Source organism: Photinus pyralis, unplaced genomic scaffold (assembly GCF_008802855.1).
Source record: "Photinus pyralis isolate 1611_PpyrPB1 unplaced genomic scaffold, Ppyr1.3 Ppyr1.4_LG4, whole genome shotgun sequence".
In the NCBI taxonomy this organism is placed as follows: domain Eukaryota; kingdom Metazoa; phylum Arthropoda; class Insecta; order Coleoptera; family Lampyridae; genus Photinus; species Photinus pyralis.
The window spans coordinates 30,972,083-30,994,877 of record NW_022170511.1 but is presented as its reverse complement, the minus strand read 5'-3'; the positions used below and the strand labels follow the sequence as shown (position 1 = coordinate 30,994,877).

At 35.8% G+C, this 22,795-nt stretch overlaps 1 protein-coding gene across 2 annotated transcripts; it reads right to left on the bottom strand.

Moving 5' to 3' along the window:
- Positions 1-1,479: 1,479 nt before the first annotated feature.
- On the bottom strand, positions 1,480-16,835 carry LOC116167818. Of its 2 annotated transcripts, none has more exons than XM_031483360.1 (6): positions 16,707-16,835; positions 3,485-3,575; positions 3,157-3,372; positions 2,938-3,106; positions 2,219-2,886; positions 1,480-2,164 (listed from the first exon to the last, which is right to left on the bottom strand). In XM_031483360.1, the coding sequence occupies exons 3-6, from the start codon at positions 3,226-3,228 to the stop codon at positions 1,667-1,669; spliced, it is 1,407 nt and encodes a 468-aa protein (XP_031339220.1). In that variant the 5' UTR covers positions 3,229-3,372; positions 3,485-3,575; positions 16,707-16,835; the 3' UTR covers positions 1,480-1,666. The 2 variants fall into 2 exon arrangements, with proteins under 2 accessions (XP_031339220.1, XP_031339219.1); XM_031483359.1 differs by lacking the exon at positions 16,707-16,835 and adding an exon at positions 6,227-6,446.
- Positions 16,836-22,795: the final 5,960 nt, after the last annotated feature.

The window sequence follows — 22,795 nt, the reverse complement described above, 5'->3', positions numbered from 1 at the left end:
CGTGCGAACCGCCGCATCGGTGTGCGTGCTCGCATATCCCGCTGTAGAAATATTTCCCGCATGCGGTACCGTGTCCGCATGTCCGCGTCGGTTTGCGTAAACCTTTAAATATGAAAATCGTTCGACGTCACACAACGATAACTTAGATGCGATGCGCTTCTAGTTTGTTGAAAGATTCCAAAGCATTACTGATTTATAAAAATGTAATTTTTTATTTTGTGGATTTCTACGGTTTTGAAAAATGGAAAATTATAACTAATAGTATGAACAGATGCAGTATTTTTTTATTTTTTTCTCTAAAAAAAAGGTATTTTGAGTTTTGCTCTAAAATAATTTGGAAAGCTTGACTATAAAGAAATTACCATTGAAATCCCTGTGCTGCGTTGCGCTAGGCACCACCCTGTATATGTGTATTTGACAACACTCCATCATAGCCGAGCACAGAGCATAGCGTATTACACTTCTAAAATTTATGTGGTGTCGGCGGGGGGGGGGGGGGCGACGGTATGACGTCATCCTAGAGCTGGGTATGAGTATTACATGTATTCCTGAATGTGGAACAACACCGATTAAGGCAAGACTTTATTCAAAATTTATCGGTTTCTTTCAATTTACGAACATTAATTTCGATTCCCAATAGTATGAGGCAACTCATATCAAAATTTCGTTCAGATAAGTAGATAAATACAAAAACCGCTAAATTTTGAATAAAAGCGATGCCGCCGAAACGCATTCGGTGTTTCACCAGCGCCCTCAAACGTCACTAGGTCAATACCTTTTTTATTTATCTACTTATCGAAACCAAATTTTGATATGAGTTGCCTCATACTATTGGGAATCGAAATTAATTTTCGTAATTTGAAAAAAACCGATACATTTTGAATACAGCGATCTCGCCTTTGTTCCACATTCAGGAATACCTGTAATACTCCTACCCAGCTTTCGTTATACGCATCCGGGCTGCTGTAGCGCAATGACGTCATACCGTCGCTATCTTCACACACATTTGATGGGATGCTAAAATGATATAATATACCCCAGAACTATATATAGTTTGTTGTTCTATGTAATATACAAAGTATCACAATAATCCGCCGGTTTGGAAGTACCTTTTTACCGTATAAAATTAGTTTTCAAGAATGGCTAAAAATGACGCAAACTCCAATAAAATGTAATCTCTCCAGGTATTGGAAACTTGGTCATTCATATCATATTTCTTGGAAACAGTGTGCCCTCCGCACATGCAGTTGCCCATGCCCAGGGTATAGATGCACCGAAAGTGGCAAAACATTTTCAAATTCACATCTCACAGCTCAAAATTACCTTTCCATGCTACTTAGGTGATAATTTAAACAACAAAATTGTATTTTAATTTATTTAAAATTTATACGAATTAATATAAGATTAAAACTTAACATTAGTGCCCATTTTAATGTAAAATGGATAAATAGAAAGAAAAATAAATGCTACTATAGGACATGAAATAAAATAAGTCCTTTATAGATATCCACAACATTCGCAAACAAAATTAAAAATGTAAACATGTGGTACCATTCTAAATAAACTACGAGAACAAACACTAAATACCTAAGAATAAATGTAATAGTAACCCCCGAAGATCTTATAAATTTTTAATTATCTTAAAAAAATGTCACACAGTAATAATTCACTTTTTCAGTAAAATTTGCATAAGATTTGTTCTAAAATTGTTCACAGTTTTTTCCAACTCTGCAACTTGCGCTTTTAATTTCATGTTTTTCTCTAACAGCTCATCTGCCTCGTCCTCTTGCGCACATTCTTTTAATTTCCTTTTGAGTCGCGACTTTCGTGAGGCCTCGTTATTTTTATCCCTCATTTCCCTATACCTATCATTACTTCCGCTGCTGCATTCAGACACATTTGTAGAGTAGTTCTTTGGTGGTCGGCCCCTGCGACTCTGCGTTGATTCACATTCTGAATCGATAGATAATTTAGGTAACTTCCTATTAGACCCAAATATTCGTTGGTAAGATGGAGGTGGTACATAGTCTTCGTCATCCGAATCGTGGGTCTTGAGTTTCCTTTTGCGTGTCTGTTTGGTGACTGAATGTGAATCATCGGATGTAGTTGGGAAGAATGATGGTACATCTAATGGCGAAAATATTGGTTCGGCTGTATCAAATTCCTGAAAAAAAACTCTTAGTTAACTTGCATGAAAATGATTTGAAAATTCACTTGCCTCCTCTGTAATAAAATTTAGTATGTTGAATGCCTTCTCAGACTCTATTGCGTCTATTGTTTCTATTACGTCTGGTGTATCTAGAGAATCCAAGTTTTTGTATTTTGTATCGAGATCTAGTGTAAGCCTAGAGTTGCTGTTGCTGCAGTCGGCAGAGCTCTTTGATAAATCGGGACTGGATATTGAAGTTGTTTCTAATTTAATGTATTGATCACTGTGAGATTGTTCATCATTGGTGTTGCTATTATTATTGAAGAAAATATCAGTGTAGTTGTTCACTGTAGGTAAATATTCTTCATAATCACAAACTAGTTCATAAACTGGGGTTACTGTATTATTACTATTAGAATATACGTTACTGTATTCCAAATGACACGGAACATGATCATTAGGCTGTTGGTCATTTAAGCCTGGACTACCGAGTACTACATAATTCAACTGATCAGTGTCGGTGGTTATCATGTTCGGCATGTTGGTCATGTCACTATTTTCTAGCAAAACATTGCTGTCTTCTTGCATAATAATATTATTTGTATCATTTATATTTACAGTATTCATACTGGATAACTCATTTTTTAGTTTATAATTGAACGGATCTTCTAATGAAGCAGGAACATCAAGAAGATCAGACCTGGAGAGTGGGCGATCATAATTGAAACGCGCCTTTTCTGCAAGATGTGCGTTAAAAAACATATTAGGGCGATTTAAAACCAATTTACCAAAGACAGGTGTATTAAGTTCATCTGTAGCACTTTGTTGTGCCATTGCAACGCTGGGCTGGCACAACTCGGAGAGATCTCCGAACATTTCCATTTTCACTTGCAATCTCGGATTTTTCACTTGGGGAGCAATATTTGACAAATTCTCTTTTAAAACACTGGGGCCGCCCTAAAAAACATACAATTTACAATTTATACCATACGCTACTACATGTTTACTTGGCGCAAGTTTCTTGCTGCGGGCGTAATCAAAACACGGCACGAGGCCTCTCTCAGATGCGTAGGTAACATAGATTGGTTTACGAATAACTCGGGATCGATTAAGTTTATCTTTTCGATATCCCGATTTATACACTTGCTTGCTTTCAGGGATGATTTCTCGCCATGATCCACTAGGGACGACGGTAGCGATGAACAAAGCCATTTTTCAAGAATCTGAAACAATGCGGCCATTTAAAGGTTTGTCAATCGCAGCTATGCCAGATGGTGTACCCAAGTAAATTGTAAAATTTATTTTTTGGGCAAAATCAAGCAGTAATGAACTTACAAAAGGTAATTGGCTTTTTTGCGGACTAGAAATGATGGCTTCTCTGAACTCTTACAGAGGAAAGAGTTGAGCGCTTGGAATGCTTCTCAACCTGAAACAAAAAAAAACAAATAATTTCTCAGTGACACACTAACATTTTATAAACAAAACTTACACCTTATTAAACATAAATTAAATACAAAATTACCCGCTAAATTTATTATGTTCATACACCAAGTGAAATTGAAACTGTAGTGTTGGGTTCTAATTTACTGTTATTATTACATTATATAGTATACTTTTTTCAATCCTCATAAAAATGAGCGATTTTGATAATTCAGGTCCAATAGAATGCCAAGCAAATAAGAATATTTCGTTTCCTATAGTATTGATTCAATCGGTAATACAATTTAAAGTCATTGCTTTAAATCATGATTAAATTGTGGTACAAATCAAATCTATTTAAGGAGCCTTTCATTAGTAATGATTCTTTTTATCATTTATAGGAATAGTTTATTCTCCAAAAATCACAAATTTTGTTTTTCTTAAAAAAAATATCGACTTTCTTAAGATATTTAAACAATGTTTGAATGAAGCTTATGATGACCCTTAAACAATCTCGGTGTTTGAATTGGCATTTTTAAAAATAGATTATTATACAGGATGTCCCACATCTAGTTGGATTCCATGGGTACCCTTTACAGTTCTGCTTACTGATTAAAATAACTAAATAATTAAAATAAAAAAAAATTTACAATTCCAGTTAAAAAATTTGAAAAAAAATTAAATATTGCGGTCGTTATAAAAACTAACATACAAAATTTTATCTCAATAGGACAAACTCAAAAATAAAAAATATAAATATAAGAATGCGGCTACGTGGATGAATATACCAGTAAAATTTTAATGGGAGTAGCTGTAGGCTTTAGTAACCATTTTAATCTTCTCTTGGTAACTGCGTCTGTTCCCTTTTTTTCGCTATCATTTCCTATTGAAATAAACCGATACAACGAAATATCGAAGGACCCTCAGTATTGCAATCACTTTTAACGACAATTTATTTTAATCTTAAAAAATACATTTTATAGTTAACAAAAATCAAATTCATGTCTTGAGCATTGAGATAATGCTCTTAGTTCTTTTCCAGCGATCTTGGTACAAATAACGATTTTGACATGTTTTGATCAAAATTCATGTGGTCTCAGAAAAATAATTATCTTTGAATCATACACATGCGGTTATCAAATGTGCACGTGATGTACTCTTTCAGCATCAAGATAATGCGTTTGAAAGCTTATACAACTCCTAATTCATTTGTAAAGAATAATTTTGGGTACAATTTGCTCTAAAACTTTCGACCTAGACCACAGAGAAGAGTTATATTGAATTGTTACACATCAAAGTCATAGGGAATAATCTAGCGAAAGTCCGAACTCGATACATTACATGGCCTAGCTAGGGAATGAAATATCTCGATTGCTATGATATTGAGCCCGCAGTTTTTCCTGTTGCTATTTTCAAATTCTCTAAAAGAGAGTTTTAATCTGTACCTAAAACTGCAAAACATTAACAATCGATAAGTCCGAAAGTTGCCCAATGCAATACCACAAGATTTACAGCATCCTGTATTAGGCGTTGGGTTTGCAAGGGTAAGAATACCTTCATCTATAATTTTCGCAATACTCACTAAAGACAAAATTTTAATTCGTTCACAAAAATATTCGTAAAATACCTACGATTATAAATTGTTCCGCTGCGAATATTCAAGGGTTAGCGTAGTTATAAAATCGGTATCCAGTATTTAATAAGTAATAAAATACTTAAGAAAAATGAAAACGAAAACATGGCAGTAGGAAATTGCCAGTTCGTGAATGAATTTGTATTAAATGTAAACGTGCCACCCCTGTCTACACATCTATATCAAGTACCGGTTAGGTACGCTACTGAACTACTAATCCTAAAAATGGCGGATGTACACCAATTCAACAAAAATAGTTTCCCCAGAAAATTATTCCATACAGTGATTTCCCATTTACTTGTGCATGTGTTGCCTATGTGTACAAGGTTAAACATTTTTGTTTAGTCGGTAGTTTTTTTTAAAAACACAAATGGAATGTTATAATTATAACCAAGTTTTCCGATTTATAATTTTATACCTATGCGAGTAAAATAACAAACGGCAACAACCTTTGAGACGATGGTAGAATAATTTCTCCCCTTATCACCCCACTTCAAAATTTAGCATTATTATCCATCAAGTTTCAAAATATGATGCAATACCTACATTTGTTTGCCATTTTTGTCTCTGTTGTATACTTACCTATTCTCTATGATCAAAACCATAACATAAATTAAATATAATTGCATGCATAGGTAAAGGTAGGTACTTAATTCCAGCATACCATTATTCAATGTGTAAAAGTAATCACGCGAATTACACAATTGCCGATTCACGGGTAAATCCCAGGATTGTTGGAGGGGGGAGGGTACGGTTTGTTTCATAAGAAAATAAAAAATTATAACTGTAATGACAGCCTACTCTCCGCTAACTGAAAAGCAGGAAAAATCAACAAGTTTCCCTTAAAATAATTACCTAAATACGCTTTGATACGATATTTTCGTCAAGGGCACGGCGCGTTAACCATAACATACCTACTTCATAGTACTTGTAAATCATAAGTGTGACGGAATTTGCCTCGGTGACAATTTGTTTTTATAGGCACAAAACAACGCATAAATTGAAGCAGATTAAATAGCACTTACCCTTATTTGATGCCTTTTTCAAACGTTCGAAGCACCTGTTTGTCGATTTAAATAAACAAATTAAAGATTTAAAGGCGTAAACGTTTGAATAATAAAGCCAACTGTTCTTAAAATTGTTTCAAAGCTAAAGGCGTTTACTTTTACAGCAGCACACGTAACAACCGTGTGCCAACACTTTCAAGCTAAGAAACGGAATAAAATGCAAAATCTGTTTGGTGAATTAGGAGGCGCCGAAAGGTAGAAAGTGGCGCCGTTGTTACAAACAGCGATAACTACCGCTATCTTCGTTTCATACGTTCCAAGTAGCACACGTCCTTGTTTCCTCGTGTTGTGATTGGTCGCAATGACGTCAATGTCGACCTATGATATTTTTAGAATGCATAACAAGAGAAACGTTGTTTCCGAGAAATGGAAAGCAGTATTGAGCGTCAAACTCCTTCACAAATTCTGATGATTCATTCTGGGAATACAATTCGATGAACTTGAAAATTAGAAGTAAATTACCCCGATGAAGGACGAACTAGTATGCATAGATTAGGAAAATATACGTCATCCAAGTCGAGTATTAATTATGTAGACGAGCGACGAGCTAATTTTTTCCACCTAAGTGCTTCAAAGAAAAATGTGTTTTTTTTATAGCAAATAAAGTCGTTGAGATAACTTTCTGATTATCTAATCATTTCTTTCCTTTCTGCCCAGTAAAGTGTGTAGGTCAAATGGTCAATATCAAAGTAAAAAAATGAATGCAAAAAGCCACAGGTAGTTTTCATACGTACAGTGTGTCCACGGATTGAGTGCACAGCACATACAGCGTAGGTACATACCTTGGATCATGGCCTAATATATAACTCTCGCCAGGAAAGATTGCCGGTCACAGCACACCCTGTGTCGATCTACAATCTATGTTTTTCTTAAGATGCGAGCGACTTCCGGAATAGGATCGTGCCAATGTTGAACGAAAAGTCTTTTTGTTCAACATTGACACGATACTATTCCGGAAGTCGCTCACATCTTTAGAAAAACATAGATTGTAGACCGGCATCAAGTGTTCTGTGACCGGCAATCTTTCCTGGCGAGAGGTTTACTCTTATTAGGCCATGCCTTGGATCATATCATATGTTCTGTGGATCGCTCCTGCTTAGTATCAAACTAAGATAATAAAATATGAGCCAAATTAATATACCTACAGAGTGTTTTTTTGTCGAATTCTAAAAATTAGTCAGGAGTAAACTCGGGAGTAAACCCCGGAGTAAACTGTTTTTATTTTAACATATATAGTAACAAGAATGTATTTAAAAAAGTTGTTAGACTTTCAAATTTCATATAAATCAGCCTGCTTTGATTGTTGCTACAAACATGAGTGCAAAAGTATTGGATGCTGTTGAAAAAATCAAAGATTTGTATGAAAATTTAAGGTCTTCTACAGGGCCGGATTAACGTTTCTGTAGGCCAGGGGCTAAACATATTAGAGGGGCCCTATTCCTATACAAAATAGGTTATAATTTCAACAAACGCCAAATTTAACGATATTAATTTTTATTGTCGGAAATGTAGGCTGTGCAAAGTGCAATGCGTAATCCAATCCAACTTACTTTTAAAATATTAAGAAGGTGTTTGTCTACAGTCCAATTAAGCATTCGCTGGCATTCCCATTAATTTCTGGAATGCTGTTTAAAAGGAATTTATGTCGAACTTAACAATACATACCCTGATCATTGTTTAAATACTAAACAATGCCCTGATATATACTTATATAGGTAGGTACTAATACTGTCTAAAGTGAAGGTTAAGCTTACGGATACGAATACCTACAGCTACAGATTTTTCGGAATAGCAAAACAGTAATGGTAATATATTATGACATACCTACTAGAAAACCGCTTTAAAAAAAGGAGACAAAATCTGTATAAATCATAAATAGTACATCCTTAGACTGGGGCTCTGAAGGCACGGGGCCTGGGGCTGTAGCCCCCCCCCCCCTTAATCCTGGGCTGGTCTTCTAGAACTTTTTCAATTCCAAACAACTTTTTCAAATACATTTTATCTGCTTAAAATAGACAGAGTAATCTTGACTAATTTTTAGAATTCGCCAACACCCTGTATATTAATTGATTTGGCTCATTTTTTTAATATCTTAGTTTGAGATCAAGTAGAAGCGATCCTCAGAACATGGAGACCCAACTTAATCTTTGTGAATCTGTTTTGAATTTTTTTTAATTCACTTGAATGTTGCGAGTTGTGTGTATATTTGTATATAGAGAATTAATATTCTATGTTTTTAGAAAAAAATATACAGGGTGCTCCACAAAAAATGAGGTTAGGGTTAGCCAACAACAACTAAAATACAAAAACAAAGTACTACCGAGTGACGTCATCATCCGACGGCCCAGAGAAACGTTGTATTACTTGGTTTGTGTAGTTATTCATGTTTAAAATCGATTTAATGTAGTTTTGGCGATCAATCTGCAGATCCAACTTTACAAAAAATAACGACACGAATTTATTAAAAAAACAAAAACAATTTAAATGCGCTTAATTCTGCTGCCCATTTTGTGCATTCTCAGATGTTTTACCGTCAATTAAATATATCAAGTAATTAATAATAATAATAATAATAATAATAATAACACGCCCCGTGGATTACCACAGAAACCACACGCACTGAATACATTACTCCTATGAATAACACAAACATCACTACAACAGACATCATTCAAACTATTAATCACTTACATAACTGGAAAAGTCCAGGCATTGATAACATTCACAACATTTGGTGGAAATATTTTACCTACACTCACTCTTACCTTGCACAACAATTTACTGAACTTCTTAATTCACCAGATCGCACTCCTGCATTCTTTACACAAGGTATCACTAGCTTACATGCTAGTAAGCTAGTGATACAAGTAACGCAACATGCACTACAAAGACGCCCTCACTCAATAAAGTTACATGGCCTAGCACAGCTAAAAAACACAAAACTCCTTCTCCCCACAAACACACCATGTTATCACAACCCACTCGTATTCAACCCAAACGCAAAAACCTATACAGCACTACTAGCTCACAAAATACTGTAATATCTCCATCAATAACCCAAGCAACCTCACGAATACAACCTCAAGAACAAAGAAACACCATAAATACAAGTAACGCAACATGTACCACAAAGACAGGTCCATCCAATAAAGTTACACGCCCTAGCACAGTTAAAAAACACAATACTCCTTCTTCTCAGAAACAACCCACTCGTATACAACCGAAGCGCAAAAACCTTAACAGCACCACAGGCTCACACAATACTGTAATATCCCCACCAAAAACCCAAGCAACCTCACAAATACGACCTCAGGAACAAAGAAACACCATAAATACAATTAAAAAACACAAAACTCCTTCTTCACAGAAACACACCACGTTATCACAACCCACTCGTATTCAACCCAAACGCAAAGCTAAAGAAACACTTACACAATAAACTCCATTTAATAAAATTACAGGAATTATTATAATGATTTTTTTTGTTTTGTTTTCCTCTTTCCTGATAGCGTTGGCTATTGTACCCATCAATAGGTATGTTGGTAAGTAGGTACGAATTGCATACTATCTCTAGATTTCCAATGTGAGTGTGTGAATTTTTATTTTTATTATATTTATTTTATTTTTTTAGGACCCTACATAACTTCACCAGACACAGACACTAATCGTTACTTGATTTTAATCCGTGCGATTAGTTAACCAGGCTAGACCTGAGTTCTCACAAGATACACCTACCATAATAATAATAATAATAACTTTATTAGATCATAAACCAGAGTAATGTGGCATTGATCAAGTCAATAAAAAAACATACAGTGAGTTTTTTTTAATGCCAACATACGCTTTTGTATGCAATGTAATTTCCCTATATTCGATTTTAAAAAAAACGCATCAATCTATGAGGTGTGCGCGGTTCACATTCCCACCAGCGAAACGCGCAACTTTCGTGACTATGAACAGCAACGGTTTCTATAGTCTTCATGATGAAGACTGTGAAGAGCACTCGATAAGATTTTTTTTTAAGAAGCCATGTGAGGCCATAGTAACTTTAAGATACATCTTTCTTAAACTTACGATAACTTGACCTCGCAGGGCACTCGCTGTCATCACAATTGATTGTGAACCAACCTTCAATTATTTGTAGGTCAGTGCACCTGGTAGTCTATTAATTTAATCTATTCAATACATAAATGAAGAAAATAAGAAAATAAATAACAAAAACAACTACAATAAATGTTCAAAGTGTCCTTCTTGGCATTCTAAGCAATCACTTAACCGATTTCGAAATTAAATTGCACGGCGGTATTTTTAAAAATATGACAGCTGTCAATTGTATCTACTACTCATTTGAACGACTCAATAGATTGATGTGTTTTTTTAAATCGAACATAGGGAAATTACATTGCATGCAATCTCCTATGTTCGCATTTAAAAAAAATTCACTGTATAGTATAGGTATATAATAGGTGAGTGCAGTGAAGGTTCACCCTCCTCTCCGAATCTAAAATCCAGGAATTTGATTTACAACATTAATGTCCGTTTACACCGACAAATTTAAGCGGAGCTTAGCTGCAGCGTAGCTTAAAATCCATGGCAACGATTATTGAGACAATGGTTGTCATAGATTTTAAGCTACGCTTAAGCTAAGCCCCGCTAAAATTGTCGATGCAAACGGCCATAAGTGTTTTTTCCGTTGAGTGAAGGAATCGTTGCTGTCTCTAAACCTCGAAACATTGCAATTTTGCAAACGGTAAATTTAATGAATGACACACAATAAATTAATTACATTATACATTAGGTTTGATGATTTATAGCGCGGAAATGTTATCTTATCAAATTGAATAAGCTTGAAATAGGTGCTCATACTCATTAATAACTACACCTGTTTGTTGAGATTATTTTTTATCTAAGTAGGTACATATTTATCACACCAGTGGATACCTACACTACAATTTGATATGAGTTTGTAGGTCGTATTAACATGGGCGTCGCCAGCGAGGGGCAGGGAGGGGCAGTTGCCCCCCCCTGGAAATGAAAAATGAACACAAAAATTACAGAACCTTGCTTATAAAAACGTGTGATATACTTACCACGGTCCACGTTTACATGTGCAGTTTATATGATTTTATCTAAAATCACATTTATAACCTTCCTAACATTTCGAGTGAAATACCTAGAGCTTTGGCGAAATCTATGGGCGAATAAAGTGGATACAACGATCGACGAGTTGACCGTGGTGGATGTTTTAAAAGAGGCAGACGAGTTCTTTCCGCAAATTAAAACAGCTCTGCAGATTTTAGTTTGTCTGCCGTGCACAACATGTACGGTGGAGCGGTCATTTAGTGGACTAAGGAGGATAAAGACGTGGCTAAGAAGTACCATGGGACAAGCCCGTCTTCATGGTTTGGCTATGATGAGTGTTCATCGTGATATGATTTTCAAAAATCAAGATTATTATATAAACCAAACTGTAGAAATTTTTGCAAGCAATCCACGTCGAATGTGTTTGCGATAATTTCCTATAATTTTTATATGTAGAATCAATAGAATTTAAAAAGCAAAGCAGATTAGTAATCACGATTAAATTGGCTTTCAAATAATGTGCCATTTGCCATAGGATTCCATTTAAAATTTTAGGGGTTAAGCTCCCTACGTAGAGGGGTGAAGACTTGGGTTCGTGATTTGTATTCCAAAAGTTGTCCCCCTCGAATACAAAATTGACGTGTTCGAGGATTTTTCGAAATTTCTAAATTTAATACCCTAAAAGCCCTCTGTATACTTCTCGTTGGGGCACTCTGTATATAATAGATATATGTTCCCAAATTGCCCCTTTAAAACCTCATTAAAAAAATCTCACGCTGCCCCCCCCTGGAAAATTTCCTAGCGACGCCCCTGCGTATTAACATTGTACTATAAGAAGAATTATTATGACCATATGTTTATACTTCCTTCCGTCTAATTGACCGGGGATGATATGCCGTCTTCTGCGGCTACGTCGGCATTTCGTTTCTAAAGACGGGCACGGGATACCCACTTATATCTGTGCCACTATTCTAAATATATAGGCCTGTAACCAGGGGGTGCCCTGCCCGCCCAGGTGCGTACGAATGTGACGTATGAAACGTGGGTTTTTGGGCGAGGAGATTTTGGGAACATACCAGTGACGTTAGTAGATGAAAAAACCAAAGGAGATAAGAAAAATGCGAGTAGGTACATATTTTTAGAAATCTGGTTGTTTAACCTTGTTGTATGTGATTGTGGTTTGAATTTACAAGACCTTGACTTGTAGTCAACTTGTTAAATTTTAAAACAGGCTACATAATCGAGATATCTAGGGAGTTTACATGATTTGTCGTATTATCTTTGTTTTTTCATTATTTTCTGCCGGAGAATCAATTGAACACACAAAAATGTTTATTACAAAAGTTTCTTTATAACGATTGTTGATAATTCGTTTTAAGAATAAATATAATAAAGAATTCTCGAAAGAATTTTCAATATTTTAATTTTTGTTATAACTTTTACGAACTTTCTAAAACTTTAAAAAAATCTTTTTGAATCAATATTGAATTTTTTAGTGTTATCTTTTTGAATGTATTATGCTATCTGTTTTAACCTCGGTTTTAACTGAACCTGCGTACTATTTTGAAAACGGCAGATTATTGAACAAGCATTATAAAGAAGCTTGTTTAATAAACATGTGTCTGTATCTCTGGTAGTGGTAAATAAGGAAATATAGGGTCATTCTGAATTTGACATTTTTTTTATTCTCCCCCGTATTTCTGAAGCCAGCGAATATATTCAAATTTGTTGAAATTATGAGCTTTTCAATGGAACAAAAAGTCAAATTTGAGTTATTATAATTTCCATTTTAATCCACTTTTTTTAATTTTTATTTATTGAAACAATTTATGTCACCGTTTTAAATAAATATATAAATGTGATTTCAAAGTTGATATTCGATCACAGGTTCACAGTAATAATAAAATAGTTCAATAATTAAAAGTTTATTTCATTCTCAACACCTAAGAATTTCCACGTTTTTCATATGTTCAATGAGTTGTTGAGACCCGGAATGTATCGAAGTTCACGTGACAAAAGCACAATTTAACCTCGCGAGTCCGACAGCTTTACCATTTGTTGATTGTAATGTTTACAACATGAGTGCAAGTAGAGGGTGATCTAAAAGCAATTTACTGAAGGTTAATCGAATTAATTAAGGTTTAAAAGAAATACACCCAAAGAAGTCATCTTTATTAAGCGGCAGAGCAAAGCGATGCAAGCTTTATAGAGAAGTCGATGGTGTCCGTATGTCCGTGAACACGATAACTGTCAACCGCTTGGACCGATTTGGTTCAAACTTTGCACAGTTGACCTATATGCCACATGTAAAAAGGCTATTGAAAATGGGTCAAATCCAATGACCCCGGTGGAGTCACGCCTCTGTCTCTGCCAAATGCTTGAACACATTCGGTTGAAACTTTGCACAGTAGACTTATATGCCACACGTAACAAGTTTATTGAAAATGGGTCAAATCCAATGACTCCGTGGGGTCACACCGAGGTGCTCTGACGCTTTTTTAAACGCTTTTTATGGGTAAAAATTTAATCCGGCGAAACTTGCAAAAAGGAACCAATAAATTCGCAACAAACAAACATAATTTTATTTATTTGTGTTTTTATTTCAATAAAGTCAACTATAAGGTCACAGTGGCCCCACAGTGTTTCCATTCAATAAAGCTTGCAGCATTATCCAGATTTCCAGACGACATTCTATTATAGCAATACCTGTTGTGTGGGAACTAATGAAAACTACTGCAAATTTGACAATTTTATACCGACTATATGAGTAGATTTTGCTTTTTGGGATCTAAATATTTTGAGATAAATTGAAAAAGTACTACTTCTCCTCGTACTTCTCGTATTTAGGACAATGTAACAATTCCTTCCTTTGCTATTAATTTAAATAATCTACTTTATTCCCTTTTGACCTTCAATGCCTCCTCTACACGTTAGCCAATGTGTGTGCCAATGTTTTGGCACACATATTGGCCCAGACATTTGTGACGTTGTCCACACGTTGGACATTTTCAGTTGGCTTCGGTTAATGCCTCCTCTACACGTTAATGTGTGTGCCAATGGTTATGGCCAATACGTATGGCCATCGTGTAGAAGAGGTGTTTGTGGTCACCTTGGAAGGTGTTGGAGTGTTGGGACACGCATTGGCCAGAGATCCGAGTGGTGTCGGTTTTTTTACACAGATCAAAGGGTTTCTGGCGCGGTGTTGGCCGCCGCATCCACACGTTGGCCAAGCAGTTGCAACACTCATTTAGTTTGCATTCAGTTGCAAGAGTGATCGCATGACTGTAACAAATTGTGAATCTGAATTTTGTACTACAGTGCCGCTACGATGAGTAATGAAGAAACTTTTAAATTTATAGACCTCTACCAAGCCGAAAACTGTTTGTGGAATCCGAGAACCACCTTCTTTTTTTCCATTTCTTTTTAATCGCCCCGTTTTGGTGCAGTTAGGTAGTATGCAGTAAATAAATAAACTGCAGCAGCCGTTAGCACCTCGATATCCAGTTTTAGCGTGTTGACGTCCCTTACGTGGCCTTAATCGAAGCCAACTGAAAATGTCCAACGTGTGGACAGCGTTGCAAATGTCTGGGCCAATATGTGTGCCAAGATATTGGCACACACATTGGGATTTGGGTAACGTGTAGAGGAGGCATAAGGCCAATGGGTGGACGTCAACACACTAAAAAAGGTGACCACAAACACCCCTTCTACACGATAGCCATACGTATTGGCCATAACCATCGGCACACACATTGGCTAAAGAGGAGGCATAACGTGTAGATGAGGCATTGGTCATAGGGGGTTTAAAACGTCACTGTCGTTTAAAATCTTGTCATTCGCACAAAATTAAATCGTGTCATTTCCCTTTTGAACGTGCTTCACGATAAAGGGTGGAATTCATAGGTAGGTATTACTTAAGTTAGATTTACACTTTAGGGTAATTATTGTACACTTAGTTTAGTGTTAGTGGAACTTATATTTACTGCTATAGTATTCCTCGCGCGTTGCTATAGCACCAATATTTCTTTGAATACCAAAATGTTGCTAAGTACCTACCTACGCGTTAAGTGTGAGTAAAGTGTGTAACTTAAGGCTGGACAGTACCATTGAATTTATGATAGTTATAAATTCAATGACAGTACATACAGAACGGAGTATGTAAAGTTGCCTATTGTCAATCCCCAAATTTGGTTATTTATAATATTAATTTGTGTTCGATGGTAAAAACATAAACTTAGTCCAATTATAATGCATATTTTCTATCTGTATAAAACCAGCCACGCGGCGGAAGCTATCTTTTCGCGCTTTTGAGGACAACTTTTAAGTTGTTTTTCCAAGATAACTTATCTATACCTCTCGCCAGGAAAGATTGCCGGTCACAGCACACCTTGTGTCAATTTACAATCTATGTTTTTTTTAAGATGCTAGCGACTTCCGGAATAGAATCGTGCTAATGTTGAACGAAAAGACTTTTCGTTCAACATTTGCACGATCCTATCCCGGAAGTCGCTCACATCTTTAGAAAAACACAGATTGTAGACCGGGATCAGGTATTCTGTGACCGGCAATCTTTCCTGGCGAGAGGTTTATAAATGAAGTTGGAACAATTTCCAAAATTAAGATACGTTCGTAAACTTAATATCTAGGCAATAACGCCAGGAAAATTTATTTCCTTTTTTCTTTTCCAAAATATGACACCCTAACAGCCCTCGACGTTGCCCTTAAAAAAAAGCTTATTTTAAAGCATTTTAGTAAACCCCGGCGTTATTGTCTAGCTAAAGCATTCACCTTTCACAGGAATATTCGACCCCTTCTTCATCTTCACTCAGAATTAAGATACCTATCGTGGAACGAAATCAAGTATTTTCGGGCAACGGAACGGGTGTACTGTCCAGCCTTAAGTACCTAATATCCGAGGTCATATCTATGAATTCCACCCAAAGTTTCGTATTTAAATCAGTAAGCTAATCCAACACCTTTTTATCGGGTTGAAATCGAAGCACAACCTGGGGAATACCTGTAGGCTATTATAACTGTAACTCTGTAAATAGTGTACACACATACAATCACTGAATAAAAACCTAGAAAAAAACACTACCTATTATCATAGTGTAAGAATAGAATTACACTAAGCTATTATTCAATGATACAATACAATATTGAGCAGCTAGCAAAGTGAAATTGTCTAGTTCCCAATCTATTGGCATGATGGAATGATACAAATCTTGGTCGCTATACCTAGTTCATTGCACTATTTATGGCAAGGTGAACTAAATATGCGTGTCGGTACGTTATCGATATTTTATAAAATTTTAGTAGCTATAGAGAGTAGGTATATAAAATAAATTGGGCTTACACTTTCTCTGCGAGATGCATTCTTGACAAATAGTATATTCACAATAATTTTTATAATTAAGATTCGATAAAACCTTCGAGATTAATATTTGATTAATCCCCAAAATTTTATTTGTTGCTTACTGACAACACTATTGAATTACAGAAGACGGAAATTCCAAAGTTATATAAGCAATTAGCACATAAGCACGTTTCATAACATTTCACAATATTAATTTCGGGAGCATTCAAGCATTGTGATGTGTGTATGTTGTATGCAAAGAAAACTTGACTTGTGCTTTATTAACCTGTAACTTCTTAATCAAAATTGTAACCTACGAACAATGTAAGTTATTTTCTATCTGGACTAAACCGATTGGAGACGTAGGACACGTCAGGATAGCGGTTACGGGGTGAATACTCTCCGAACGGATGATGAAACATACAGCTTTGTGGTGTAGGATAACACAATTCAAGGTTTATTTCTCCATAGATATTTATTTAGATAGACTGTGGTTTACAATTACCTACGTAATTTTGATCCGATCACCGATGAGTGTTCACCTTTCGTGAATTGATTTTTGGATTTTGACGTTCGCGAAAGACGCTGGTACAACGTGTATTCATAACCATAAGTTACCTATAGAGAGAGAACAGTAAGAAAAGAATTACCGTAACTCGAGAAGTAGGTAAATATGACAATATAAGACGCGAAGCGAAACCAGAGGCGGATTTAGGCAGGGGCTTTAAGAGCCGCAGCCCAGGGATCCCATGCCGACCACTACATTAGGGATTAATAAAAACAATAAGTCCAATAAGATGCTAAACTATCTTAGATTTTCAAACTTTATAAAGCACGAGTGTTCCTTTGGCGCGCAATAGTCGGTGTAAATGTAACAGGTCACATAGTCACGACTCACGAGGCGAAACCTTAGAGCATTTGTACATGTCATGTCATCTACGTTAGAGTTTCTTTTTATGATATATTTCATAATTACAGTAAGGTCGCGGTGTTCCGACGTTCCGTCCAATCCGAGGTCCAAAAGAAAAACAAAATACGGAGCATCGTAGATGTTTTCAGTAGGGGAATTTTTTGATACTTGGCTCGCATTTGGAAGCGCAACTTTTAATGCGGCTTATCAAAAGCACTTATCCTTGAACTCGTAGGAGTTGATTGAAGAAGATTTGCTCTGTTTCTTTTTGAGTTAGGGGAGGTACAGACGGGTCCTGGGCTAATATTTGTAGGGGGCCCTCTACTTAATGAATTTCGGGTTATCGAAAAACATCGTCATTTCTATTTCTATTATTTTCTTCAGAAAATGATTATTAAAATTACAGGTCCAAGGCAAACGCACTACGTATAAATACAATGAAAAATATTGAAATACGAGTACAGTGGGGTTCAAACTTCAAAAAGCACAGATTACACATAAACAGTGAAGCTCGATCTGTACACAGCGGCAGGCGAAAAACCACTGAAATGAAACTGTTTTTCGATAACCCGAAATTCATTAAGTAAGAGCACCCCCTTACAAATATTAGCCCAGGGCCTCCTGAAGTCTCGGTCCGCCCCTGCGCGAAACCCTAACGAAACGAAACGTATACGTAGGTAGGTAAAAAGAACCCCATCGCTAGGATTCGTTAATTCGATGACACATGCATAACGGCTTATTGGGCCTTGCGTTGCTTAATTATCTCTGTAACTAGTTCACAATATAAAAGTGTAATCGTAATCGTTTTTTTTAATGGCCCTTAAACATAAGTTCATTAGCCAGCAGCTCATGTGTTTATTTGGACCTATAAGTACAAGTGTACACCTCTTGAAAAATGATTTGATGAGGGACCAGAAAGGAGTGGAATAGGATGTACTCTTCACACCCAGGGGTCTCTCAGGGTGGCTAACGGACAGAACAGGTAGACCTCGGACTTGTTCAAAATGTAAAGATACTCAAAGAGCGCAAATAGGAGAAAATGAAAACGAAATCTAACCTATCTAAAATGTCAGCTGACTTGATTTGATAAAATTCATAAGAGCCCTGCAAATAGTTAAACTTTGTACTACTGCTAAGGACAAAACGTGCACTATATTGTATGGTGGGAAAATACTCTCTATACAGCTTTTGTCTTTGATTTGTGTACTTCTTACAAGCAAAGAATATGTGATTTAAGTCACTTATTACTTGACAATCGTCGCATAAGTTAGAGTCCAAGACATCATATGTAAATGATATGGATAGCAAGCATATGGCCGAACTTCAGTCGGCAAATTGTTACTATTTCGCTTCTTGAGAAACTGGAGTTGTCGTGCCAAAATTTTCTAGGAGTAGAAGGATGGATTAGGGTGTATTCTATGCGGTGATTGTTGCTGAAATGGTTCCATCGGAGTTTCCATTTTCGGGGCAGATTTTGTCGACATATAGCTGCGCCATCTAACATTCCTATGTAGTTCTCTATTTCTTGTCTCTTATAGCAAGCCTACTTTGCTAACAAATCTACTTTTTCGTTGGGTAACAGTCCAGTGTGAGCTTTTATCCATGTCAGCTTAATTTTAGAACCCGATCTTTCCAAACGTTTTATTTTAAATTTTAGCTGTTTACAGTAGAAATTATCCTTGATGTTAAGAACGTCCATCGGGCTTAAGAGGCATGAAAGAACAGATAGAGAATCAGAAACAATGTTAATGGTACTTAATCCTTGTTGTTCAGCGAGTTCGCATGCCTTGAAAATTCCGATAGCCTCTGCAGAGAATATGGACGTGAATTCCACCTGTTAGTCAAAAGCTAAATCGTTCCCACACTTTCGAATGAAATCAAGTCGTAAATAGCAGTTTGACACCTCTTTGATGCAATCAGTAAACATGCTTCAAATTCACTTTTTGGGCATCGAACGAATGCGTTTGGTAATTTTTCCAAGGAAATCGGTGTCAGGATTTTTATATGTCTTCACCAAAATACATGTCATAAAAATGCATCAAACTCATTGCTTGGACAGTAAGAAATGACTAAATATAAATATAAATATAGACTAAATGCTACTGTTATACAATTTCAAATAAAAAAACACAGTCAACAGGGAGAGCTGTACTAATTGCATTTTTCATCTCTCTACCCCTTTCTCCACCGCATGAAAAGTATTTGGCGTCCGAAGGAGGAGGTGACATAATTTTTCGTTCGATACATAGATAAGGTATGTCCTATGTATACCGGGTGGTGCCTATAGCGTGACGCAGCCTAGGGATTTCAATGGTAATTTCTTTATCTTCAATTATTAGCTCCCCAAATTATTATAGAGCAAAAGTCTAAATACGTTTTTTTAAGAGAAAAAAATACTGCATCTGTTCATACTATTAATTATAATTTTCCGTTCTTCAAAACCGTAGAAATCGACAAAATAAGAACGTTCATTTCTCAATGAATCAGATATGCCTTGGAATTATACCTATAAAAAAACAGCGATCACGTTTCATTATTTGCCTTTGACGTATATTAAATTTATACTTGTTTATAAATTATAAAAGTCCGTCAAAACCATCAGGAAAACGACAATACATTCAATGTTTTGGCACAGATTTAAATATCTGTGGTTTTGGCTACAGTAGCGGAAAATCCGAATATAAGTTTAAGAACAATTCTTCCTCAAATCAGTTTTTTTTTCTTCGATTATGTAGGTAGTCTGGTTCCGAAAAATGATAAACAAATGGTATCTGATGCAGATGCAGCATTACATTCTCTAAAAAAACATTACCCCATAGATGCCTTTTATTGCGATATGAAAATCGTTCGGCAACAAACAACGATAACTTAGATGCGATGCGCTTCCGGTTTGTTGAAAGATTCCAAAGCAACACTGATTTATAAAAATGTAATCTGTCGGGAAGAATCAAAGAATCGTTTTTGCAACCAGGCCTACAACAATTACGGTGTGGGGCCACTGTTGCTCGTGGCCAAAAATTTTCAAATTACAACGCAGGGCTATACGAGTAATTCATGGACTAAGTTTCAGAGAAGATTGTCGTGATTCTTTTGTCGAGTTAAATATTCTAACTTTCCCTTGTTTATTTATTCTCGAAGCGGTTTGCTACATTAAGAAAAATGTAATCAATTTTTCTCTAAGTAGCGATAACCATCAGTATGAAACTCGCTTCGCCCACTTCTGTCGTCTGCGAACAACCCAAAACGGTGCTGTCTGGCAGTCTCAGCACCTGTACAACTGCATCCCGGAAGCCGTCAGGAAACTCCCAATGCGAAGATTCAAAAAGGTAGTAAAGTCTTTTTTACTCAAAAAGGCTTTCTACTCCCTCGACGAATTTACAACGAGCACCAGTAAAGGACACTTTCAGCTCTGAACTCACTCGTGCACACTTTTTAATATGTATTGTGCTATATGTTTGCTCGAACTGTTTGTGGTAGTATGTATGTTTTTGTATTAGTAATGTCTTATACCTATATCTTTTTTTACAATGACCAATGTAAGTGCTCCGCACATTAACATGATAAATATATTATTATTATTATTATTAATTATTATTATTATTATTAACCAGGGAAAACATGGAGAAAATAATTAGAACAGCTCTTCAAAATATTTCGAGGGCGAAATTGAAACTGCCGTTTTATCCACTGGATAGAGACTTATTGCGAAGTGCATTGATGGGTCGTAATTAATTGATTAATCTTTAATTAAATTGTTTTCGTTTCCAAGGGTCACTTGATTTTTCAATTTAATTGCGTTTATTTCAGGTTCCAATGTTTTAAAAATAGTTCTAATTTAACAAGCATTCAATTTTTTTTAGTAATTTAAATAAATAGTTTTATGTAGTTTTTAAAAATATAATAAATAATAAGCATTAAAATCGTCCAATATTATAAAAGAATCGCCTGTAAAACCAAAGAATTCATATATTATCTTAATCTATTTGGCCCAATCTCGAGTTCTAAAATCAGGTAAGCCAATTAAACTTGAGGAACCAATATTCATTTAAAAAACGTTTGATTTCTCCCCACCACTTTATTTCACAAGATAGGAAAAAAGTAAAACAAAAAAGAATGGGTATAGTATTATGCGGGTTACTCTGTAATTGGGTGAAAGCCTGTTGAGGCCCAGAACAAGAGAGGGAAAATAAATAAATAAATAAAATTATATTAGCATTAAAACTCGGCTATCTTTGATACAATTTTATTAGATAAAATCTGCAGAAAATGATAATTTGATATTTGATCATGACTGTTGCGCCCCCTAGTGGTCATTTTACACACTCGAAAATAATTTCCAGTAATTTCTCTTGGCCACTTTTATTATTACATTAATTTCTACCAGTTTCTGAGGTATGACTGACGGCTATTCTGATTTGCCCACCTGGTCCACACACATCATTAGGTACATGGACAGACAAGTGGGTGAGCGAGTGCTAATCACACAGCGTTCAAAATTAAGACTATTTATTCACTTTATTCATAGGCAAAATGCTTCTTTGGCTCAAACTATGTTAAGGCCCATCTGACATAACCGCAACATTGATTATACACATTAACTAGCTAAATAACTATACGTATAATCAATGGCCGCAGTTTGCGAGGAGCGGTGGGCAAAAATACATTTGATATTCGAAGTTTATCACTGCGTAGGTTCATAAGACAACTGTGTTGTGGAACAGTTACAGATACTTCTTATAATTATGTCGCTACTTTTGCGCTGTTTACAGAGCTGCAGTCACAAAGTCACATTTTGCAATTGTAATAATGCAAGATGTGTTATGCTGTTGAAGAAGTTGGAACTGTACAAAATCTAAAAAAATGCAAATATACCTACTGCCTTAAATTTTATGGTCTTCCTGTGCTAGTCACACCAAGAGAGTAACTTTGCAAAGACCTCACTTTTTCACAAATTTCTTGATGTAAACGCGTTCTGGCCACCAGCATGCCAACCTTCGAAAAACCGCTTTCCGGCTGTTTAAACTAGAACGGGTATTATACTGGCATTTGTCATACTACCAGAATGCGTCGAGCACACAAAAAACTGCCCAATAATGAATTTTTGTTTTGTTGTGATAGAGGTAGACTTGTCCGGAAAAATGTGTTACCCGTTGTGCCCAGTTTTAAAGAATCTGGATTT

What these genes read in the sequence shown, in the direction of transcription:
- LOC116167818 (XM_031483360.1), bottom strand. Translation starts at nt 3,228, where the DNA reads ATGTTACCTACGCATCTGAGAGAGGCCTCGTGCCGTGTTTTGATTACG. An exon ending in ACTTAATACACCTGTCTTTG is followed by an intron (nt 2,887 to 2,937) that starts GTAAATTGGTTT and finishes CACATCTTGCAG; the next exon opens with AAAAGGCGCGTTTCAATTAT. An exon ending in TAAATTTTATTACAGAGGAG is followed by an intron (nt 2,165 to 2,218) that starts GCAAGTGAATTT and finishes GTTTTTTTTCAG; the next exon opens with GAATTTGATACAGCCGAACC.